The sequence below is a fragment of the Colossoma macropomum genome, unplaced genomic scaffold (assembly GCF_904425465.1).
Source record: "Colossoma macropomum unplaced genomic scaffold, Colossoma_macropomum, whole genome shotgun sequence".
NCBI lineage: Eukaryota > Metazoa > Chordata > Actinopteri > Characiformes > Serrasalmidae > Colossoma > Colossoma macropomum.
This window is the reverse complement of record NW_023494810.1, coordinates 26,775,693-26,793,571: the sequence shown is the minus strand read 5'-3', so window position 1 is coordinate 26,793,571 and position 17,879 is coordinate 26,775,693. Positions and strand designations below refer to the sequence as shown.

Below are 17,879 nucleotides of genomic sequence, written 5' to 3'. Positions count from 1 at the left end.
GCAGTATAGAGCTATGTCAGCTGTTCCTGGAGCAACTTGAAGCGCAATTGCACACAACTGCGAACCTGAGCAGCTCATGGCAGGCGTGTGCAGTGCAATGTTGCGCCCCTCTATTGGCCACTCTTTGTGGCTCCTTTAAACCGAAAGCCTGCACAAAACACGACCACTGCCCCATTTCATAAGCTTATCCGAACTTAAGAACGCAAACGCTGCTCTCGTTCGTTGTTTTATTCGTTTAAAAAAGCCAAGCACAACGTGGATGGGGAGGTTAGTCGGCGGCGCATGCGCACTAGCACTTTGTGCCATATTGGAATGAGGTCGTGAACGACTAAGGCGGAAAAAAAAGATACGGCATCTAAAACCGACTTGGAAAAAACTCCTCAGCGGTAAGAAACGATTCCAGACTTTATATTTGCACATTTTAAAGGCTACTGCATCGCACCGGTGCGTCGAGAAGCGAATCGGTGGCGTCTTCGTCTTTTTTCCCGTCTCTAAAAAATAAAAAAATATAGCCATGACTTGAGCTCTATTGCTTAAGCTGTGACGTTTCAGTAACTTGACTTGGTTACGGGCGTTTTTAGCATGTGCCCAATCAGCCCTCTCTACTCCCATTAGCCCAAAAAACCACCTCCTAGTGCGGAATATCTGTTAGAAAACGCTCCGTTCACTTTCTAACCTCCGTCACGGCAGCGACTGAGGTGCCTTTAGGAATGAAAGTTGTCTTAAATGTCTTAAAATGCTATTGCCAGTTATCCAGCGTTAGCCTGGTACTGCGTTTGGCCATGAGTGCCTCGAGTTTTCTTTCCAAAAAAAACATCACAGATGAAGGCGAACGGTCTCGAAAGCCGTGCTTTTGCACGTATGTTATTTTTTCTTTTGCCAATACCAAAAGAAGCTGGCTGTTTTCGCCGTGTGGTTGCATAAGACCGTGATGCCTGCAGTTCCTCTGTTCTTGTTTGACCACTGCGTTTGGTTCACCTTCAGATGGAAGTTGCCCTGGTTGCTCGTATCGAAAGCAAAATGGACCAGAAAGTGGCGGCGGTGGTTTTAGTTTTATTTTCTGGTCGTACTGGGAGATGTTGAAGTTGCCTGTGCTGTGAAGCTGTAGAGCCATTGTTGTGCGGTTTGGCTGCACTCTGTTTCCAGAAGCTTGACAAGTTTTGCGTCAGTGCCGATAGCGTTCATTAATACACTGATATTCCACAGTGATATTAGTCATATTAGTGGTGCTGTGAAAGGGCTTTAAAATGAAATGTGCTTTGTCCTCGTTCAAAAGGATATATACATTATATATGAGTGTATGTATATGTGTATGTATGTGTATATATATATATATATATATATATATATATATATATATATATACACTCATATATAATGTATATATACATATATATACATATACATATATATATATATAAAATATATAGATTGATAGATAGATTGATAGATATTAGTCATGCCCCCTTTGTTTTTTTCCAATACCAATATTGAAACCTTGAGTATTAGCCGATACCTTATGTTTTTTATCAATACACTTATTTATTTGAAGCTGTTCACTTAAGATGAGCATCAAAAAGTGTGCCATCTCATATATAGATATATATACATATACACATATATATTAGCGGTGGATATTGCAAAAATATAACATTGCAATACTTCAACAATTTTTTTTTCAATTTTATATACAATTTTATAAAGACAGCTGATCAGCTGGAACAGAGAAAAAAGAGCCAGTAGTGCTACATTTTAAAAAATCCTATCAAAAACTGCAAATACAATGATTTTTATTCCATATTTAAAAGTCAAACCGGACTAATTTTGCTGTCTTTATAATGTAACATGCAGTTGGTAAGTGTTCTACAAGTACTGACGATGTGTGCGACATGAGAAAAGCATAATATATTGTATAATCACATAATTTATCATGATAATATATACTGTTACATTGCCCATATACATGTGTATGTGTGTGTTTATGTAGGTAAAGTCAAGTCATTTTAAAGAAGTCAGTTCATTGCATTTGGTTTAGTTCTGAAGGTTCATTTATTGGACATATTTTCCATGGTGTAATGGAAACCCTGTGTAATGAGTAAAATCCCCAAGTTATATGCGCCTGCCTTGGGTGTGTCTTACAGGAATTACACCTTGGTCTGGTGCGAGGTAAGCATTCTATCAGGGTGCTTATGTCTTCCCCAGATTTCTAGATGTCATTCTTTCTCACTAAAGTCTGAGGTTGTTATCAACATAGAATGCATGGAGAGAGAGAGCAGGACTGAGGTATCTCCACCCATAACTCCCTGACTCATCTGCCCTCCTCTAGCACACCTGTTACAGTGTTATGTTGAAGTTGGAACTAGGCCTGTGCAGTATTGATTGAATTCAATATCATGCTGTTTTTCAAACGTATCATTTAATGATAACATTTGGGAAACAGCATGAAGTTAATAGGTACTGCTGCTTGGTACTAAAATAACCTGACATGGCTTGTTTTTGATTGGGCTGTTTTATTCTGTTTTCTTCTTTAAAAAATGACACTGTATTGTAAAAGTCAACCAGACACATATCACATTTACAGAAGGGAACCTTTTAATTTAGTCCTAATGTATTTTCACCTCTTCTTTCAAAACATTGTAAACCAAGCAAATGACACATTGCATTTAATAGTCAGGTCCAGGACAAAAAACAAACTGCTTGGCAACAGGAACTCTGCTATTTGATGGAATAGAATGCTATTTGTGATATAATATTCATTATCTGTGTACCAGTATTACCAAGACTGGAAAGTCAATATCATGGTGTGTCAGTATCATGATATTGACTATATCAGCCAGCACAATTTTAGGAGTGAGGTTAGGTGCTACTTCTGTAGATGTAATAATAATAAATTGATAATAAGCTTTATTTCTATAACACTTACAAGGCAGCAGCTCAAGTTGCTTTAGAAGACAGAAAGAAAACTTAAAAAGATAAGACAAAGTGCATTAGAAACATGTACTCTGTTAGTAACAGATACATCCAAAGTTTTTCTGTATCATCCTCAGACCTGAAGGCCTAATGCTTGACTTTAGCTATGTTTCTGAAAAGACAAGTCACTAGGGATGGGGTAATATGACAGTATTTATCTCTATCACAGTAAATTACATCAAAATATGTCACAGTATATCACATTATGCTTTTCTGAGCATAGTGTGGATGTGGATAGTACTTAGAAAACACTTCCTAACTGTGTGTTGATAACAAAGACAGAATAGTTAGGCCTGGTTAATTGTATATTGGAAAAAAAAGTGTTATGACATATTGTGTATCATGAAAACTTCTTGGAGTATTGAGATTGCACTGTTGCCATATCGCCCACCTCTTCAAATCACAGCCTTGTTTTTGATGTTTTTGGTCCTTGAAACAAATATCAGAAGCCATCATCATGTACAGATTGTTTCAAGCTTTAGAAGAGAAATGAAACCCTAGCTTATCACAAGTATTCCATCATCTTTTATTCTTTTTAATAACCCATAACTCTGTTAAAAAAAGTTCAGTTTGTTGTATCATCAGCATGAGCTAAGCATATGAAAGCTAGGTCCATGTTTGCTGGTAACCTTGCAGAGGAGGAGGAAAAAGTGCAAGTAAAGGGTGAAGAAGTAACTTTCCTTAGATAGATCCCTGTGGAACACCACAAAGTGATTTCAGTTCTATTTGATGCATGCTTTCTAAGCTAAATTAAAACTTGTTGGTACGCTTTTGTGACATAGTTGCACCAATACATGAATACAATTTACATCTTTTCTATGAATATCAAAGATATTTGCCATGTGGAAAGCTTCCTGAGGCTCAAGAAATATGCCTAAAAAGATGCTTGCAGCAAAGATGCTTTAGGAAATACTTGCTGCTCAAACTCTAAACTGTACAGCCTCGAACGACTTCTGAGACTTGTTAAATATGAATGACAAAATACTCAACAATGCATATTTCAAAAATGTCTGTGGCATGTCTCCGTCTCTCTAGAGGACTATAAGTGCATCTTTTGTTGTTTAAAGAAAACAAATGACGCACCACCAGATAAAACTTCACAAAATGGCAATGAGAAGGACCGCAATGCTCCTATCAGTCAGGTCAGGATTCCCTGACTCCAGTAGTCTTGTACACAATGGCGGGTGTTGCGTCACTTGCTATGTCTTTTTTGGCGAGTGGCCAGCGATAATACTGGGGTTAGAATTCACAGGATGGGGTAACCCTCACCACCCCTCACCACAGTTATTTAAATAGTACGTATGTGTTCTCTGCCTGCGTATGGGTGAGGACTTTTATCAATTGCAGGAAGTAGTTGGCTTTCCTGCCGTCCCTTGTTGAGTTTGGTGATGGTATGGCAGTTAATGCAGTGGAATGTCCCAAGAAGTCAGTCCTCGTTCCCTCTCAGCCTTTTAGCTAAGGTTGGGCAGTTTGCATTCAAATGCATATAATGTTTCTTTCCACTTTTTGCACAAAATACAGTGTGATATGATAAATTCATTATTATTATTATTATTATTATTATTATTATTAATGTTATTACATAAGCCCTATACAGTAAATGGGCAGTTCTGCATAATTAAATGGTTAAAAAGTTAACAGCGTCATTCCCAGTGGTTTGATGTGAAATGCTCTGTCCTAGAGAAACTCAGTCAGAATTGTTCACCGTGGTGGTGATAGGAACCAGATGTCATGCGTATAAAAACTCGAAAGACCAGTACATTCACTGGTGGTTTTGGATAGTAAATGAAATGGCTGTAATTACGTTGTAGACACTGTGACCCCTGATTTCTGTTATTACCACTATAAAGAAATCTGAGTTGGTAAGTTTTTCTACAATGAACCATTTCACATCAAACCACTCTGAATGACTCTGTTTACCTTTAACGGCTGAATTACGCAGAAATTTTTAAAAATCCCCCTTAATAAATGCCAGGTTCCTTCTTAAGGGGGAATTTTAAAATTTCCACATAGTTAAATCATTAATGTGTGGTGAAAAAAAAGTCATTCAGACTGGTTCGGTGTGAAATGCTCACTTCTAGAGAAACTTACAGTCACAGTGGTGGTGATAGTAACAGACGCTGAAGCGCTAAATGCTTTTAAAAAGCCAACTGACAAAAATTAGTGTATGAAATAGTTATGAGCGCAGTGCCTGATGCTCAAGACACCTTTTTAGACAGTTTTGAGCTAAAGTTTTACCTTAATTCTTTTTTTTTCGCCAAAGCAGATTTTCCATTACTTTACCATTATTAAAATTACATATAAAAACATCACTGTCCAAAAAAGGAAGTATCTCCATTTTTTTGTAATTTTTAGTTTTTAAACAATTTGAGCTCAGCAACTGCCCTTCACATTGTGTGAAAATTTTGTGATGAATGGACCAATAGAAATGCTCCAAAATTGCTTGAAAAAAAATCTTTTTACATTAACTTGCATTAAAAGTTAGAACGTTTTTGCCCTTTCCTGTAAAATTACTATTTTGAAGGTACTTGTTTTTCTTTGGATAGTGACGATATGTAGGTTAGCTGGTCCTTTTGGATATACAATACAATGCACATCAAAACACTCTGAATAACTGACTGTTTACATCTCAACTATTAAGGTATACAGAAGTTTTAAAAATGCAGAAATTCTCCTTTTTTATATAACCTACACATTGGACACACTTTATTATTTAACAGCTTTAAAAAGCTTTTTTTTTTAAGCTTGGTTCTTTGGTTGTCTTTCCATTTTCGACAGATACAGTGTGAGTACAAATGTGGTTGTTTGTGGTTAATTGTTTTCAGGCTTATGTTATTCATGGTATAGTATAATTCATATTGATGGACAATGTCATACCGGCATTCATTTTTCACTCATATACCTCCTCTTGCTTTCAACATAGACCTTATTTCAGCCTACGGTTTCTTTTTGAAGTCCACAATAGCTTTTCTTTTTTCTTTTTTTTCTTTTTTTTGGTGCTACAACCATTTGTTCCAGAACGTTCTCAGAGCTGGAACTAATAGTTCCAGAATGTTCCCTAAAACTTTGGCTTAATTTAGAAAACCTTCAGAAAATAGTAGTGCTAGAACAAGTAGTTCCGGAACGTTCTCTAAACTTTTGGTGGTTACTGGAAAAAGAGTAGGCAGGTCTTTGAAGCTGGCCTTAGCTGCTCTTTTCTTTCTCGCCACCATTGGAGACCACTGTGACACAATTCCTACCCACCACCCCCCACTCCCAGCACAATGCGTTTGTGGCTGGGCCGTGCTCCGGGGGCCCTATCTCTCAGCGGCCGGGGGGTGGAGGTGGTGCTGCCGGGGTCGTGGAGTTGATCCTGTCGGAGCGGGCGGGTCGCGGTCAGCTAACGGCCTTCAGAGAGAGCCTGTCGGACTCTCGTCTCGCCCTTTAATAGAGATGTCAAGCTTCACAAAGACAGCTTGACAGCTCCGGCTGAATGGAGCCCTAGAGTTAATGTGACTTTGTTTTAGCCATTTTTCTCCAAGCTTTAAACCCTCTTTTTTCTCAGAGTTAAGCTTTAAATGGTTTATATCAAGTTTCTGAGTTGTGGAGTCGACTTTGCTTTAGCTGTTTATTCTCAGCTTGTAGTCTAAACAAACTTGTTTTTAGAAAAGCAAGCTTACATTTTTTTTATTAGTTTATTTATTTATTTATTTTACAGTTTTGATTCTGTTTTAGCAGTTTTCTCCCAGCTTTCAGCCTAAGTTGTCTTTTTTTTTTTTAAGCTTTTGGAGTTTTGGAGTCTTAAACTTAATCAGCTTTAAAGTAGTTGTTTCTTTAACTTTTGATTGCCTTGCTCATCGTTGCCGCCCAGTTTTAGGCTCACTTGTTGTTTGAGTGATGTTGTAGCATCATTAGGTTAGATCTTTTTCACACCAGTAGGCAGATTTCCTGATAAGTCCTGAGCAGTGTGCTTTCAGAAAGTGTTTCATTCTTTTATGTCAAGGTTGCTGTAGTTAGATCTCAAGAAGTCAGAAGTAGGTTTTAACATGCAAGCTGTGTTAAATGGTACCAGGAAAGATTACATAGGGTGGCATACTGCTTTTTTGTTGAATAACCAGAGGCAAGATACACTGCAGACTTATTATAGGCCAAACTTCCTATTTAAAGGGAATTCCGCCTTTTTCATTTAATAACGTCTTTACTTCTTGTATTCACCTCTTACTTCTTGAGCATTCAGCCTCAGTATTGCAGTATAGAATGCTCACTTTAAAAAAGTGTCAGATTATTGTTTTGCACCCAAAAACAAATGATTGACAAAGGAAAAAAAAACAACAACCAGATCATTCTTATACAGAGGAATTCTCCTTCAGCATTAGCACATCAATAGGGATTGTCTAACAAGTACAAGTCATGCCTGATATATCAGTTGTGGGAAAATAGAATCCCATTTCCATGCGGTTTGAAAGCTGTGCTGGTGACGTCCGTGTCCTTGCAGACATTTATAAGTAAGTTGTCTAACAATTTGCTGCTGTCGCACCAAAACCTTCTATCTCAGGAATGTTGACTTATATGATGTCATTTTGGGACACTTCTATTGTTCCATTCTTCATGAAAAATTCATATTGTAAACGGCAGCTAGAATTCTTAGTGTTAAACAGAAAAAAATAGCATAAGGTTTTGATGTTACAGTGACAAATGATATTATTTTTTTAGGAATTAGAATAGTTTTTGTTGTTTTTGGATGTGTTTTTCATATATGAATACACTATTTGTGAACTCATCACATACCAGATTTCTACACTTGTGGTTATTGGGAAGGTCATTTATATTTAAGCCTTGAATATGGTATTTTTCATGTATTATGTAAAGTAAACAGGCACCAGTGGCTTCTTTGAATTGTTTGTGACATTTTTAAATGATCAAAGTACGTACAAAAGCATAGTTCATATTAGTTCATATTTATTCAAAAAGTAGCTGGCTAACAAAACTGTCAGTACCCCTCTTGTCACTGGGGTGGTACCCTAAAGGGTACATCTCAGTGCCTTTAGTCGGGGAACATAATTGTGCCATAATCCAAGTTGTATTAACTCCACACACCCCGTCTCGTCTCCAGGCTTTTTACTTTATTGTTCTGTTTTAAAACATTAGGTTATGAAAATGTACAAATACTTTTCACCTGAGAAAAACGTATTTAAGGTTCACGATTGGACCTTAAAACCACTGTTGTACCTTTAAGGGCACATTAACATTGTTTGTACCTTGACAAATGAAAAATGTATCTGCACAGTACCTTTATGTCTAAAAGTGTACCACGTTTTAAAAAAAAAATTAAAAACCTGTGTTCCAGATGTCGGTGAAAATATTATGTTAGTAGCTTGCTCATAGAAGCTTGGACGGCAGACGTTGCAGTTTGAGGTGTGAGATATGCATTGCAGAAGGGTTTTTTTATTGTAGGTTTCAGTCTCAGGTGCTCCGCTCACAGTAGTACACTGGCTATCTGATGTAAACTGCATGCTAAATTCACCACAGCTCTCAGAACCTCTCACAAAGAATTTAAAATGGCTCTGGCTATCCATACTTCTGTGTACTAGCGTTATCAGTCCTATAGGAAACAAAGGACTGTTCCTCAAGCTAAATGCTAGTATCTCTATAAATATGCCTTTTGAATTGAGATACAGGCCTAGTCACTGAACCAGGAAACATGCTATTCCTGTTCTTTTTTTAACTGTAAGTTAAAAACAGTAAGTTTGCTGTGTGTGTCGACTGCAGCTCCACTCTTTCTAATGTCAGTTTGTTTTGTTATGGGTGCATCACGCTACTCAAGCTGTAATTGGTTGTTTTGCATGTCAGTCAAACGGCAGTTCTTAAAACCTATCCAGTCTTGCTTTTGAGCCAGCCTTGTGGCTAAAGTGTGGGGCTAAAGTTGGGCCAGGAGGACTTTTATTTGGCCCAACAGAAAATTGCTCTAACCTTTCCCCCTCACCCAATGATAGAACGTAAATATTCTGTGTAATTATTGAGCTTTTTTTTTTATAGTCAGCAAAGAATTTTTTAATGAAAATTATTGCCATTTAAAATTTAAATATACAGTTATATCAACTGATGTTACTGTTATTGTAATTTTTTTTTCTTTAAATTTGGTAACGTATCGTCCATGAAGCTTTATATCAACTGGGCCCAAGTATGGATTTATAGAAAACTGGGGGAGCAAACAAGTACACAAACTGAAACAGTTGTTACCTTGCTGCTGGGCATCATGGCAGGACCTGTTTGAAAGTGGCAGCATTTCTCTACAAAAAAAAAACACACACACTCTAGATTCCCCCTCCCACGCAGACACTCTGCATGTAAAATGCGGCTTTTACGACGCCTGCTTATCTCTTGTTTTCCTTTCTCTCTCATGATCTCTTTCTCTTTCTCTTTCTCTCTCTCCATCTCTCACCATGTCTTCCTCACACTTTGTCACTTGAGCCGCTAAACATTTTCACAGCTTATGGTCTTTAAAGCAGTTTGCATCTTGTAATCTTTTTTTGTTTGTTTTCATTGTCAACTCACTTTCTTTTCATTTCTCCTACAGAAGCTGTGAGATTGAGTTCCAGGATGAGCGCTGTAGAAGCGCTGGAGTCCGGTAAGGAGAGAAATTTGCAACTTACATATTAAATGCTTATTTTTTTTGTGCTGCGTTATTTATGCACGTCTCATGCAAGCGCCAACAATGACAAGCCCCAGACTTCAGAGTACAGCCACATGTGTGTGTGCTTTTCATTGAGTATAAATTTTGGTGTGAAAGCTTTAATTGAACCGAATTAAGTGTAATGGAATTAAGTCCTTTTAAAAGGGCTGTTTTGTGAACCTTAGTCTTTAATGCTGAGTTAAAGCAGTGTAAAAGGATTGGGCTAATAATAATATTAATAATAATAATAATAATAATAGTTACTTTATTTAGTTATACCCAGTATATTTGTATATTGTTGCTGTCGCAAACATTGTTTGTGTTTGCCGTAACAAAAATGTTGCTGTCACAAACATTGTATATTGTTGTTGTAACAAAACATTTTGTCACTTTACTGCTTGTTAATTTCAAGAGGTTTTATTCCAAGTAACTTTGTACAATTTCTAGTCATAAAAGTCATCATGAAATATTCATTCATGAAATAATTACACAATTGAAAGGGTAGCTGGCATCTTTAAATGCTTTTTTTTATATAACAGCAACAGTTCAGAATATAGCTATATTTATGTAGTTACTTAGGGTGTAACGGCACTCATAATTCATAATTTGATTTAATCCAATACCTTGGAGTCTCGATTCAGTGCATTTGTTGACTTTTTTTTTTCTTTTTTTTTAGTTATCAAACATTAACATTGTTCTGCAAATTTTAAGGCACAGCTACTTTATGTTAATGATTAACATGAAAAATATAAAAATAGTAATTGTAACTTGTACAAACATTTGAACACCCTTCCAGTTGTAAGCTCTCATAACTTATTAAACCTGTTAGGCCTTAATTGACTTATTAGGACTCAATACACTGGTCAAGAATCAGGAGTCATCATTAAGAATTGTCAGCTGAGAGCTCTGACTCTTTAAACCTTGTGCTAACACTCAACATCTGTTGGCTCCTCTAAGCAGCCAGCTGAGGATCTTAAAATGAAGCTAATTGGTGCCTACAAAGCAGGAAAATGGATATAAAAAGAAACCAAAGTACTCACAAACTCACAAAGTCATTGATGAGTTGCAGTTAAGGGGAACTATTTAAGTCAAGGCAAGACAAAGCAAAACCCCCATATAACAGCAAAGGACTTTTAGGAAGATTTAGCTGACACACGGGTAGTAGTGCACCATTCTGCTGTGTAGCCTTGTTCGCACAAATATGATCTGCCTGAAACAGAAGGAAACCTTACCTGTGACCTCATCACACAAGTCAGTGCCTGTAGTGTACAAGGCATCTAGGCAAGCCAGAAGCAAGGAAACAAGTGCTATGAACTGATGAAGTAAAAATGGAACTCTTTGGCCACAGTCAGCAAAGATAATGTTTGGAGAAACAAGGAGCAGCATTTGATGAAAAGAACACCTTGCCAACTGTTAAGCACGGGGTTTGGTGTGAAACATTGCACGGGTAGATAGAAGAATAGGCTCGACTAAATATAAGTAAATTATTGAAGATGTGAGACAGCCAGTCAAAAAACTAAAGCTGAAAAGAGACTGGCTTCTGTAACAGGGCAAAAAGCCAAAACATCTCAAAATCCATCATAAACTACTTCAGGAAACACAAGCCGAAGCTTTTGGAATGGCCCTCACAGTCCCCTGACTTGAGCGTCACTAAAAATCTGTAAGTAGATCTTAAACACGCTGTGCATGCCAGATGGGCCAGGAATATCACAGAACTAGAAGCTTTCTGCAAGGAAGAGTGGGTGAAAGTTCCTAAAACGAGAATAGAGCGACTTCTAGTTGGCTACAAATGCATTTGCAAGCTGTGATCCCAAAGGGAGTGTCACAAAGTACTGACTTAGTAGGGTGTCCAAACTTTTGCAAATGCCACAATTACTCTTTTATGTGTTTCTATTTTTTTAGGTTCATCAAAATGTGAAGTAACTGTGCATTACCATTTGCAGAAAGTGTATTTATTTTAAACAGTTTGTTGTAGAGGTTGTGTTTACTTCATATTACTTGAAAAATCAACAAAAAGTGTACACACTTTAACACACAACTGTATATGTTTTTATACAACAAGAATAAGGAATTGGCGAAAATGTGAATTTACTTTTCAGTTTGTCAGAACATTCAACATTTTAAAAATACAATATTTAAAACAAAGCTGTGCTCTGTAGTGTCCCAGTCTAATGCTTTAGCCAAAAGCTACATGTTAGCCTCAAGTTAACACACTAGCCACAAGTTAACATAGTAGTCACAATATGATACGATACGTTACGATACAATTCAGTACAACATGTTGTAGTTACATTTAAATTGATACATGAAGCTGTAGTTATATAGTGATATGTAGTTATATAGATGTGCTATAGATATAGATATGCTTATATTTGAGATTGAAAGGGCCCATATCCCGGAAAACTGACTTTCCCTTGCTTCTTTTTAAATAAATGAGTTTGAAGTAATGTGTAAACACTGTTAATTTTAAAATGTACCGTTTACCAGTTTATGCAATCCATATATGAAAATTAAGCTGGTAAAACAGCACATGAATTTCAGTTTCTTTGATGTCACAAGAACAAACTCATTTACACACATCCACCTGTTCAACCCACAGGAGTTTAGCCCTGCCCATTCATACTGAAGTTCTAAAGAGTGTTTCAGCTCTAATTTCTTTTTGCATGAGGCAAAATACAGGGCAGCCAATCAGAACAGAGTTTGTGTATGTTATCGGTCTTAAATCATAGCGAAAATCCTTTTAAAGGTGATGATGCATCAGTGAAACTTCTACCAAGTCTGTTTGGTTAAGGCTGTATGTACAGTGAACCGTGTCGTTTCAGATGCGGACTCTGGTCAGGATGTGTCTGAGTTTAACTGGGATGATTATCTGGAGGAGACAGGAGCTCTGTCTGTGCCCCACCATGCCTTCAAACACGTGAGTAAATAGCACCCTGTTAATAGAACTACACCTCCTCTGCTTTACACTGCTCTTTCAGTTCCTGCTGAAACTGCACTGACATCCAGACATTAGCCTGATTTGAGGCATGCAGCCCGTCTCTGTAATTTGGAAAATGTACACACCTCTGTAATGCATTAAAACAGTAGGCCTAATTACTGTAACAGAGATCTAATGTCTGCTATTTTTAGGGTAACTGTTCAACATCAGCTGTATAGCCGCACAGAATTCAGGTTTCATTCCCACTATGAACTGCCACATAGCTGCATAGTCATGCAAATATTTCATTGCTGTTTACGAATGAGATTTGCATAAGCACACTAGCCCCTTATCGGTCTCAGAGTAAAAGTCCTGATGTATGGGGCTGGATTCATGAAAGCTTAGGAAAAAAACCCATGAGGGATCTTAAGACAAAAGGTTGAAAAAAAAACACTCAAAGGTTCATTCTGGCTTAAAACTAGCATTTAATATACTATTTGTCATGTTATGTGGTATTCTGTAGTGCACCACTCAGTCTCATCAGTTTGACTAAATCACAATCCATCTGTGTTTTCTCACTACATAACTCAGCATGCTTTCCGCAAATAGCTCACACAACCACTGGGAATCCCTCCGTCAAATTCTGACTCCAAACCACTGATCTAGAGGCTAAAAATAATTTGTTAAAGGAATTACTCAATCAGATAACAAAAATTCAAACAGCCCACCACAACTATCCGCCCCAGTTTTTTACAGTGCGATTCCACCTTCAACATGCATCATCAGAAGGGAGTTTTTCTAGTCTTTAAACCTTGTAATCTTGCTCTAGAGACCACCATAGCACCACTGTAAAAGGTTAGTAGGCATGTTTACAACAGATAGTGATGTCTGAATTTTTCATTTTGGTCAGAGTTTCCTTTAAGTTCTCATATTCACCTTTTAGAAAGTCTTAATTGTATTCATAAGCTATTTACAGCAGATAATAGCCTGCACTCTTAGCAAAAAGGTTCTGTATAGTACCAAAAAAGTTTTTTTTGGCTTGTAACAATAGTGGAACCCTTTTTGGTGCTATATAGAACTCTGTCAATCTGAAGAACCATTTAATGTTGCAAAGAGCCCATTAATCATGCAAAGCGTTCTTTGGGTGTTCATGGTTACTGTATAGAACCGTTTTCTTAAATAAAGAACTCTTGAAAGACCCTTTTTTAAGAGTGTGTAAAAGGCAGCTGCAGATGTTGAAAAGGTTTTAGCTGCTAGGCTATTTCAGTTTAATTCACTTAGCGCCTGAAGACAACATGAAAACAGGGAAGAAAGAACTAAATAAAAAAGTGATAGTAGAATAGTAACGCATAAATTAAGCCAACATTAGCTATGGAGTCAGTGAACATAAATACAACTGTATTAGCCAGCTAGCTAATCTGCCTGCTGCAGCAGCTTCTGAGTAAACATTAGCGTTAGTATTTAAGTTAAGTTGTTTATGCTGGGTAGTGTTCTGTAGTGCAGAATTGCCCCTCAGCCTCATCAATTTGACAGAATTTAAGACTTTGTATCATTTTGTCCATGTTCTCTTACAATACTCGGCATGCATTACACTAATTGATCACACAACCGTTGGGAATCCCTACGGAGCTCGTCAAATCCTGGCTCCAAGCCACATATCTAGAGACTAATAAATTAATAAATACTTTTTAAAAGGAATTATTCAGCCAGCTAACGAAAAAAATTTCAAATAGTCCGCCTCAAGTATCCACCCCGAAGCGTTTATAGTCTTTTAAAATCTACTTCCACCTCCAAGATGCATCATCAGAAGGTTTTTTTCTAAAACCAGGGAATCTCACTCTGGGGACTAGCACTGCTGTAAGAGGCGAGTAGGCATGTTTACAACAGCTGTAGTGATGGTTTAATTTTCCATTTCAGTCAGAGTTTCCCTGTAAGTTCTCATATATTCTCTTTAAAAAGTCTGCATTATTTTCTTAGGTAAGCTATGAGGCTATTTGAGTACAGCTTGTCATAGACAGCTGTAGATACTTGATGAAGAGGCTTCAGTTGCTAAGCTATTTTAGTTTAATTCACTCAGCACCTGAACACAACATGGAAATGGAGGAAAAACAGCTAAAATAAAACTTCAAATAAACTAGAAGTGAGAGTAGAATAGTAATGTGTAAAATAAGCTTACAGTAACTGTACAACCTTATTAGCCAGCTAAGCTAGCTAATCTACCTGCTTCAGCTGTTTCTTAGTAAACACCAGCAGATTCAGCAGTGATTACAGTGTCTAAACAGTCAGTAGACTTTGGTTGGCAAATCTCAATCTAAAACAAATGTAGGGCTTTTGCCAAATTTAAGAAGATATTTAACATATTTTTTCCCCAGAATGCTGCTTAGAGTTCTTAGAATTGTTCTTAAAGGAGAATTCCACCATTGCTTTTCAAAATATGTGCGTAATTAAATAATTAAGATATAATCAACCGAATTCACAATGGACTTTCCAAATCAGAATTGTTCACAGTGTTGGTGATAGGAACCAGACGTCTGAAGTGTTTAGCTCCTCTAAAAACTCCCTCACAGAAAGTTATAAATTATACTAAAAGATTCCAGGTATGTTGCCTGAGGCCTGAGACAGTATTTTGAGAGAAACATTAGGCCTAAAGGATATTTTTCAGAGTATATCCATGGCGGAGAGATATATGCAAGGCATTATAAGCCTCATGCTTTTATATTCACTGATGTTTTTAGATAGTAAATGAAATGACTGCGTTTGTGTTGTGTGACTCCTGGTTCCTATCACCACCATTATAAAGAAGTCAGTCAGTCAGTCAGTTTCTCTACAATGAACCACTTCACATCAAACCACTCTGAAGGACTTTGTTTACATCTCAACAACTGAATTATACCGAAATTATAAGGAAAAACTGGCTAATTTCCCTTTAAGAGAAAAGGTATGAAAAAAAATTAAGCAAGTTCTAAATAGCTTTTCTGGATAATGTCAATCCTAATTTATTGGCTGAAGTTAAAACAGCTCATTATTTTAAAACACTTTTGTGAATCCGCCCCCAAATCCAGGCTGATCTGTGCAAATACCTGCACTGATTTGAAATTAAAAGACAAAAAACAGATTCTAGTTCTACCCTCTTACCCTGAGAAAAGAAATGTAAGTTTGTGTCTGTTTGCTGTCAGATGGATCAGGGGCTGCAGACGGGTCTGTCTCCAGGTATGAAGCTGGAGGTGCCTGTGCGCAGTGAGGGTGATGGTGCCTATTGGGTCGCCACCATCATCACCACATGTGGGCAGCTGCTGCTGCTGCGATACGAGGGCTATCAGGATGACCGGCGTGCTGATTTCTGGTGTGATATCATGACGGCAGACCTGCACCCCATTGGCTGGAGCCGGCAACAGGGTCGTCCAATGAGGCCACCAGAGGGTGAGATGGGGGGAGGGGAACTGTGACTGTGTTCGAAATGGTTATAATTCACTCTTCCATATGTTGTAGTCCCATTCCGTTTCAGGGTTGTACAGTGTTACCATATTGTTACATATGCTAGAAAAAATGAGTCCTGTATCAATATAAAAAAGATGAGTCCAAAGACAGGTTTAGATTTTTAGCCTACATTATTTTTTTTAATTAACTGATTAAAGTATAAAATGCATATTACGTAACACATTAAATAACAGACATGAACTATATTTCATTTCCCGATTTGAAATTTGTTTCATTAAAAAAAAATAAAAAAACTAAAAATTAAATTCAAATAAAATTCTTTAACTTTGTTTAATTAGAAAAAGTGTAATTTCTGAGTTTAACATATTGGGGGGAAAGGGTAAATAAAATGGCCCGTGCAAAAGTTATGCCACATTTTATATTTCATGCTTTTTTTCCCACAGACATGTTTAAATATCATAAGTTCTTTGTAAATGATGCATTAACTTCACTTAGCAAATCACCCAAACATGTTGGCCAGGGGTTTTCAAACTTTTGTATACAACTGTAAATGCATTTGGGAGTTCCTGCTGGTGTAGGTTCTCTGTGTCAGTGATGTACACTAAAGCTAAATGTGTGCGAATAGCACCCCCTTGCGGGCAAATTATTTATCTGTATATTTTGCAATATAAGTATTAAAATTCAACAGTTCTGTTTCTTTTACATTGGAAATGATACGACAGTTTCTTCCTCTTATTAGTATTATTAACATTTTCTCGGTGCTACAGTATTTCAATTTGTGACTCTTTTCTAGCACCAGTACTGCCTGCTCAAAAAGTTTACACAACAGCCCTGGCTATGGTACATCATATGCGCACTACCTGTTCTGGTGCATTGTGAGTTTGTAAGAGTGCACTGGAAATTATATTTCTGGGCCTTACCACAAAATATGAAAATAGGGCCTAGTTTCAGATGTACTCAGCATTTGTTAATTCTCTGTGCAGATTCTTTCTGTAGATTACTCACATGAAGTGGGATTTTCGATCTGTAGTGAAATGCTGGCCTGTGTCCCACACCTGCAGGCTGGGTGCATCCCCAATGCTTTAACATTCTGGAAAGTGCCCCAGGTCTCTTCACTCATTCAGTCGTTCTAGTGGGTGATTTGTCTTTTACCTCGGCCACTGACCTTTTAAACAGGGCTCATTGTTTTCCTATGTCTCATTGTAACTCTCTCCCAGGGGCATGCATATTCAGTTCTGGATGGTCATAGCTTTGCACTCTTTAGTTATTTTCCTCCAACAGTGCGCCTGATTCATCTCAGCTAATTATCTGCCTACAGCACTGCAAATATTATAAACAAGGCTATAAAATATATATAAAATTCTTTTCATAAGTACAGTTGTATGCAAAAGTTTTGGTGCCCCTGGTCAGTTTACATGTTTTGTTTGTGAAAATAAGTTAACACGTTATCTGCAGAGAACACACTTCTCCACATTTTAATGTACAATTATTTATTTATTATATAATTAATTACTTATTTGCAGAATTTAATATATTAGGAAAAATGTGGCCTGTGCAAAAGTTAAGGCACACAAATACATCGCAAAAAACTAAAAATTGTGCACTAAAATTTGCATATTTGCATAATTTGCCATATTTAAATTTGCCTGTTTGTTAACTTGTTAACTTATTTTTACACGTCATTTTAAAGGGGGTGTTCTAGCTTTTACATACCGCTATAAATATCTGCAGACATTTTTTTTTATATTTAAAATTAAATTAAAATTTGTTTACATATTTTGTTTTGTTCCTGTCCACTTGGTGTGTACTACATGTATGCCCCTGTCATTTGTTAAGCAAAAAAAAGTAATATATAGCTAATTATAGCTAATTATCCGAGTTCAACCAGGTATATTAGGGTTG

The 17,879-nt window shown here is 37.0% G+C and overlaps 1 protein-coding gene across 3 annotated transcripts in view; it reads left to right on the top strand.

Annotated features, from left to right (window-relative positions):
• The first annotated feature begins 266 nt into the window (after positions 1-266).
• The window catches only part of sfmbt1 (Scm like with four mbt domains 1), a 40,287-nt gene continuing 22,674 nt past the window's right edge, over positions 267-17,879 (top strand). For 2 of the 3 annotated variants that reach the window (XM_036559176.1, XM_036559174.1), the window contains exons 1-4: positions 267-386; positions 9,527-9,577; positions 12,445-12,539; positions 15,716-15,959. In XM_036559176.1, coding sequence (XP_036415069.1) covers positions 9,550-9,577; positions 12,445-12,539; positions 15,716-15,959 — 367 coding nt within the window. In that variant the 5' untranslated portion in view covers positions 267-386; positions 9,527-9,549. The remainder of the gene's footprint in view (positions 387-9,526; positions 9,578-12,444; positions 12,540-15,715; positions 15,960-17,879) is intronic. The other variant, XM_036559175.1, reaches the window with a different exon arrangement.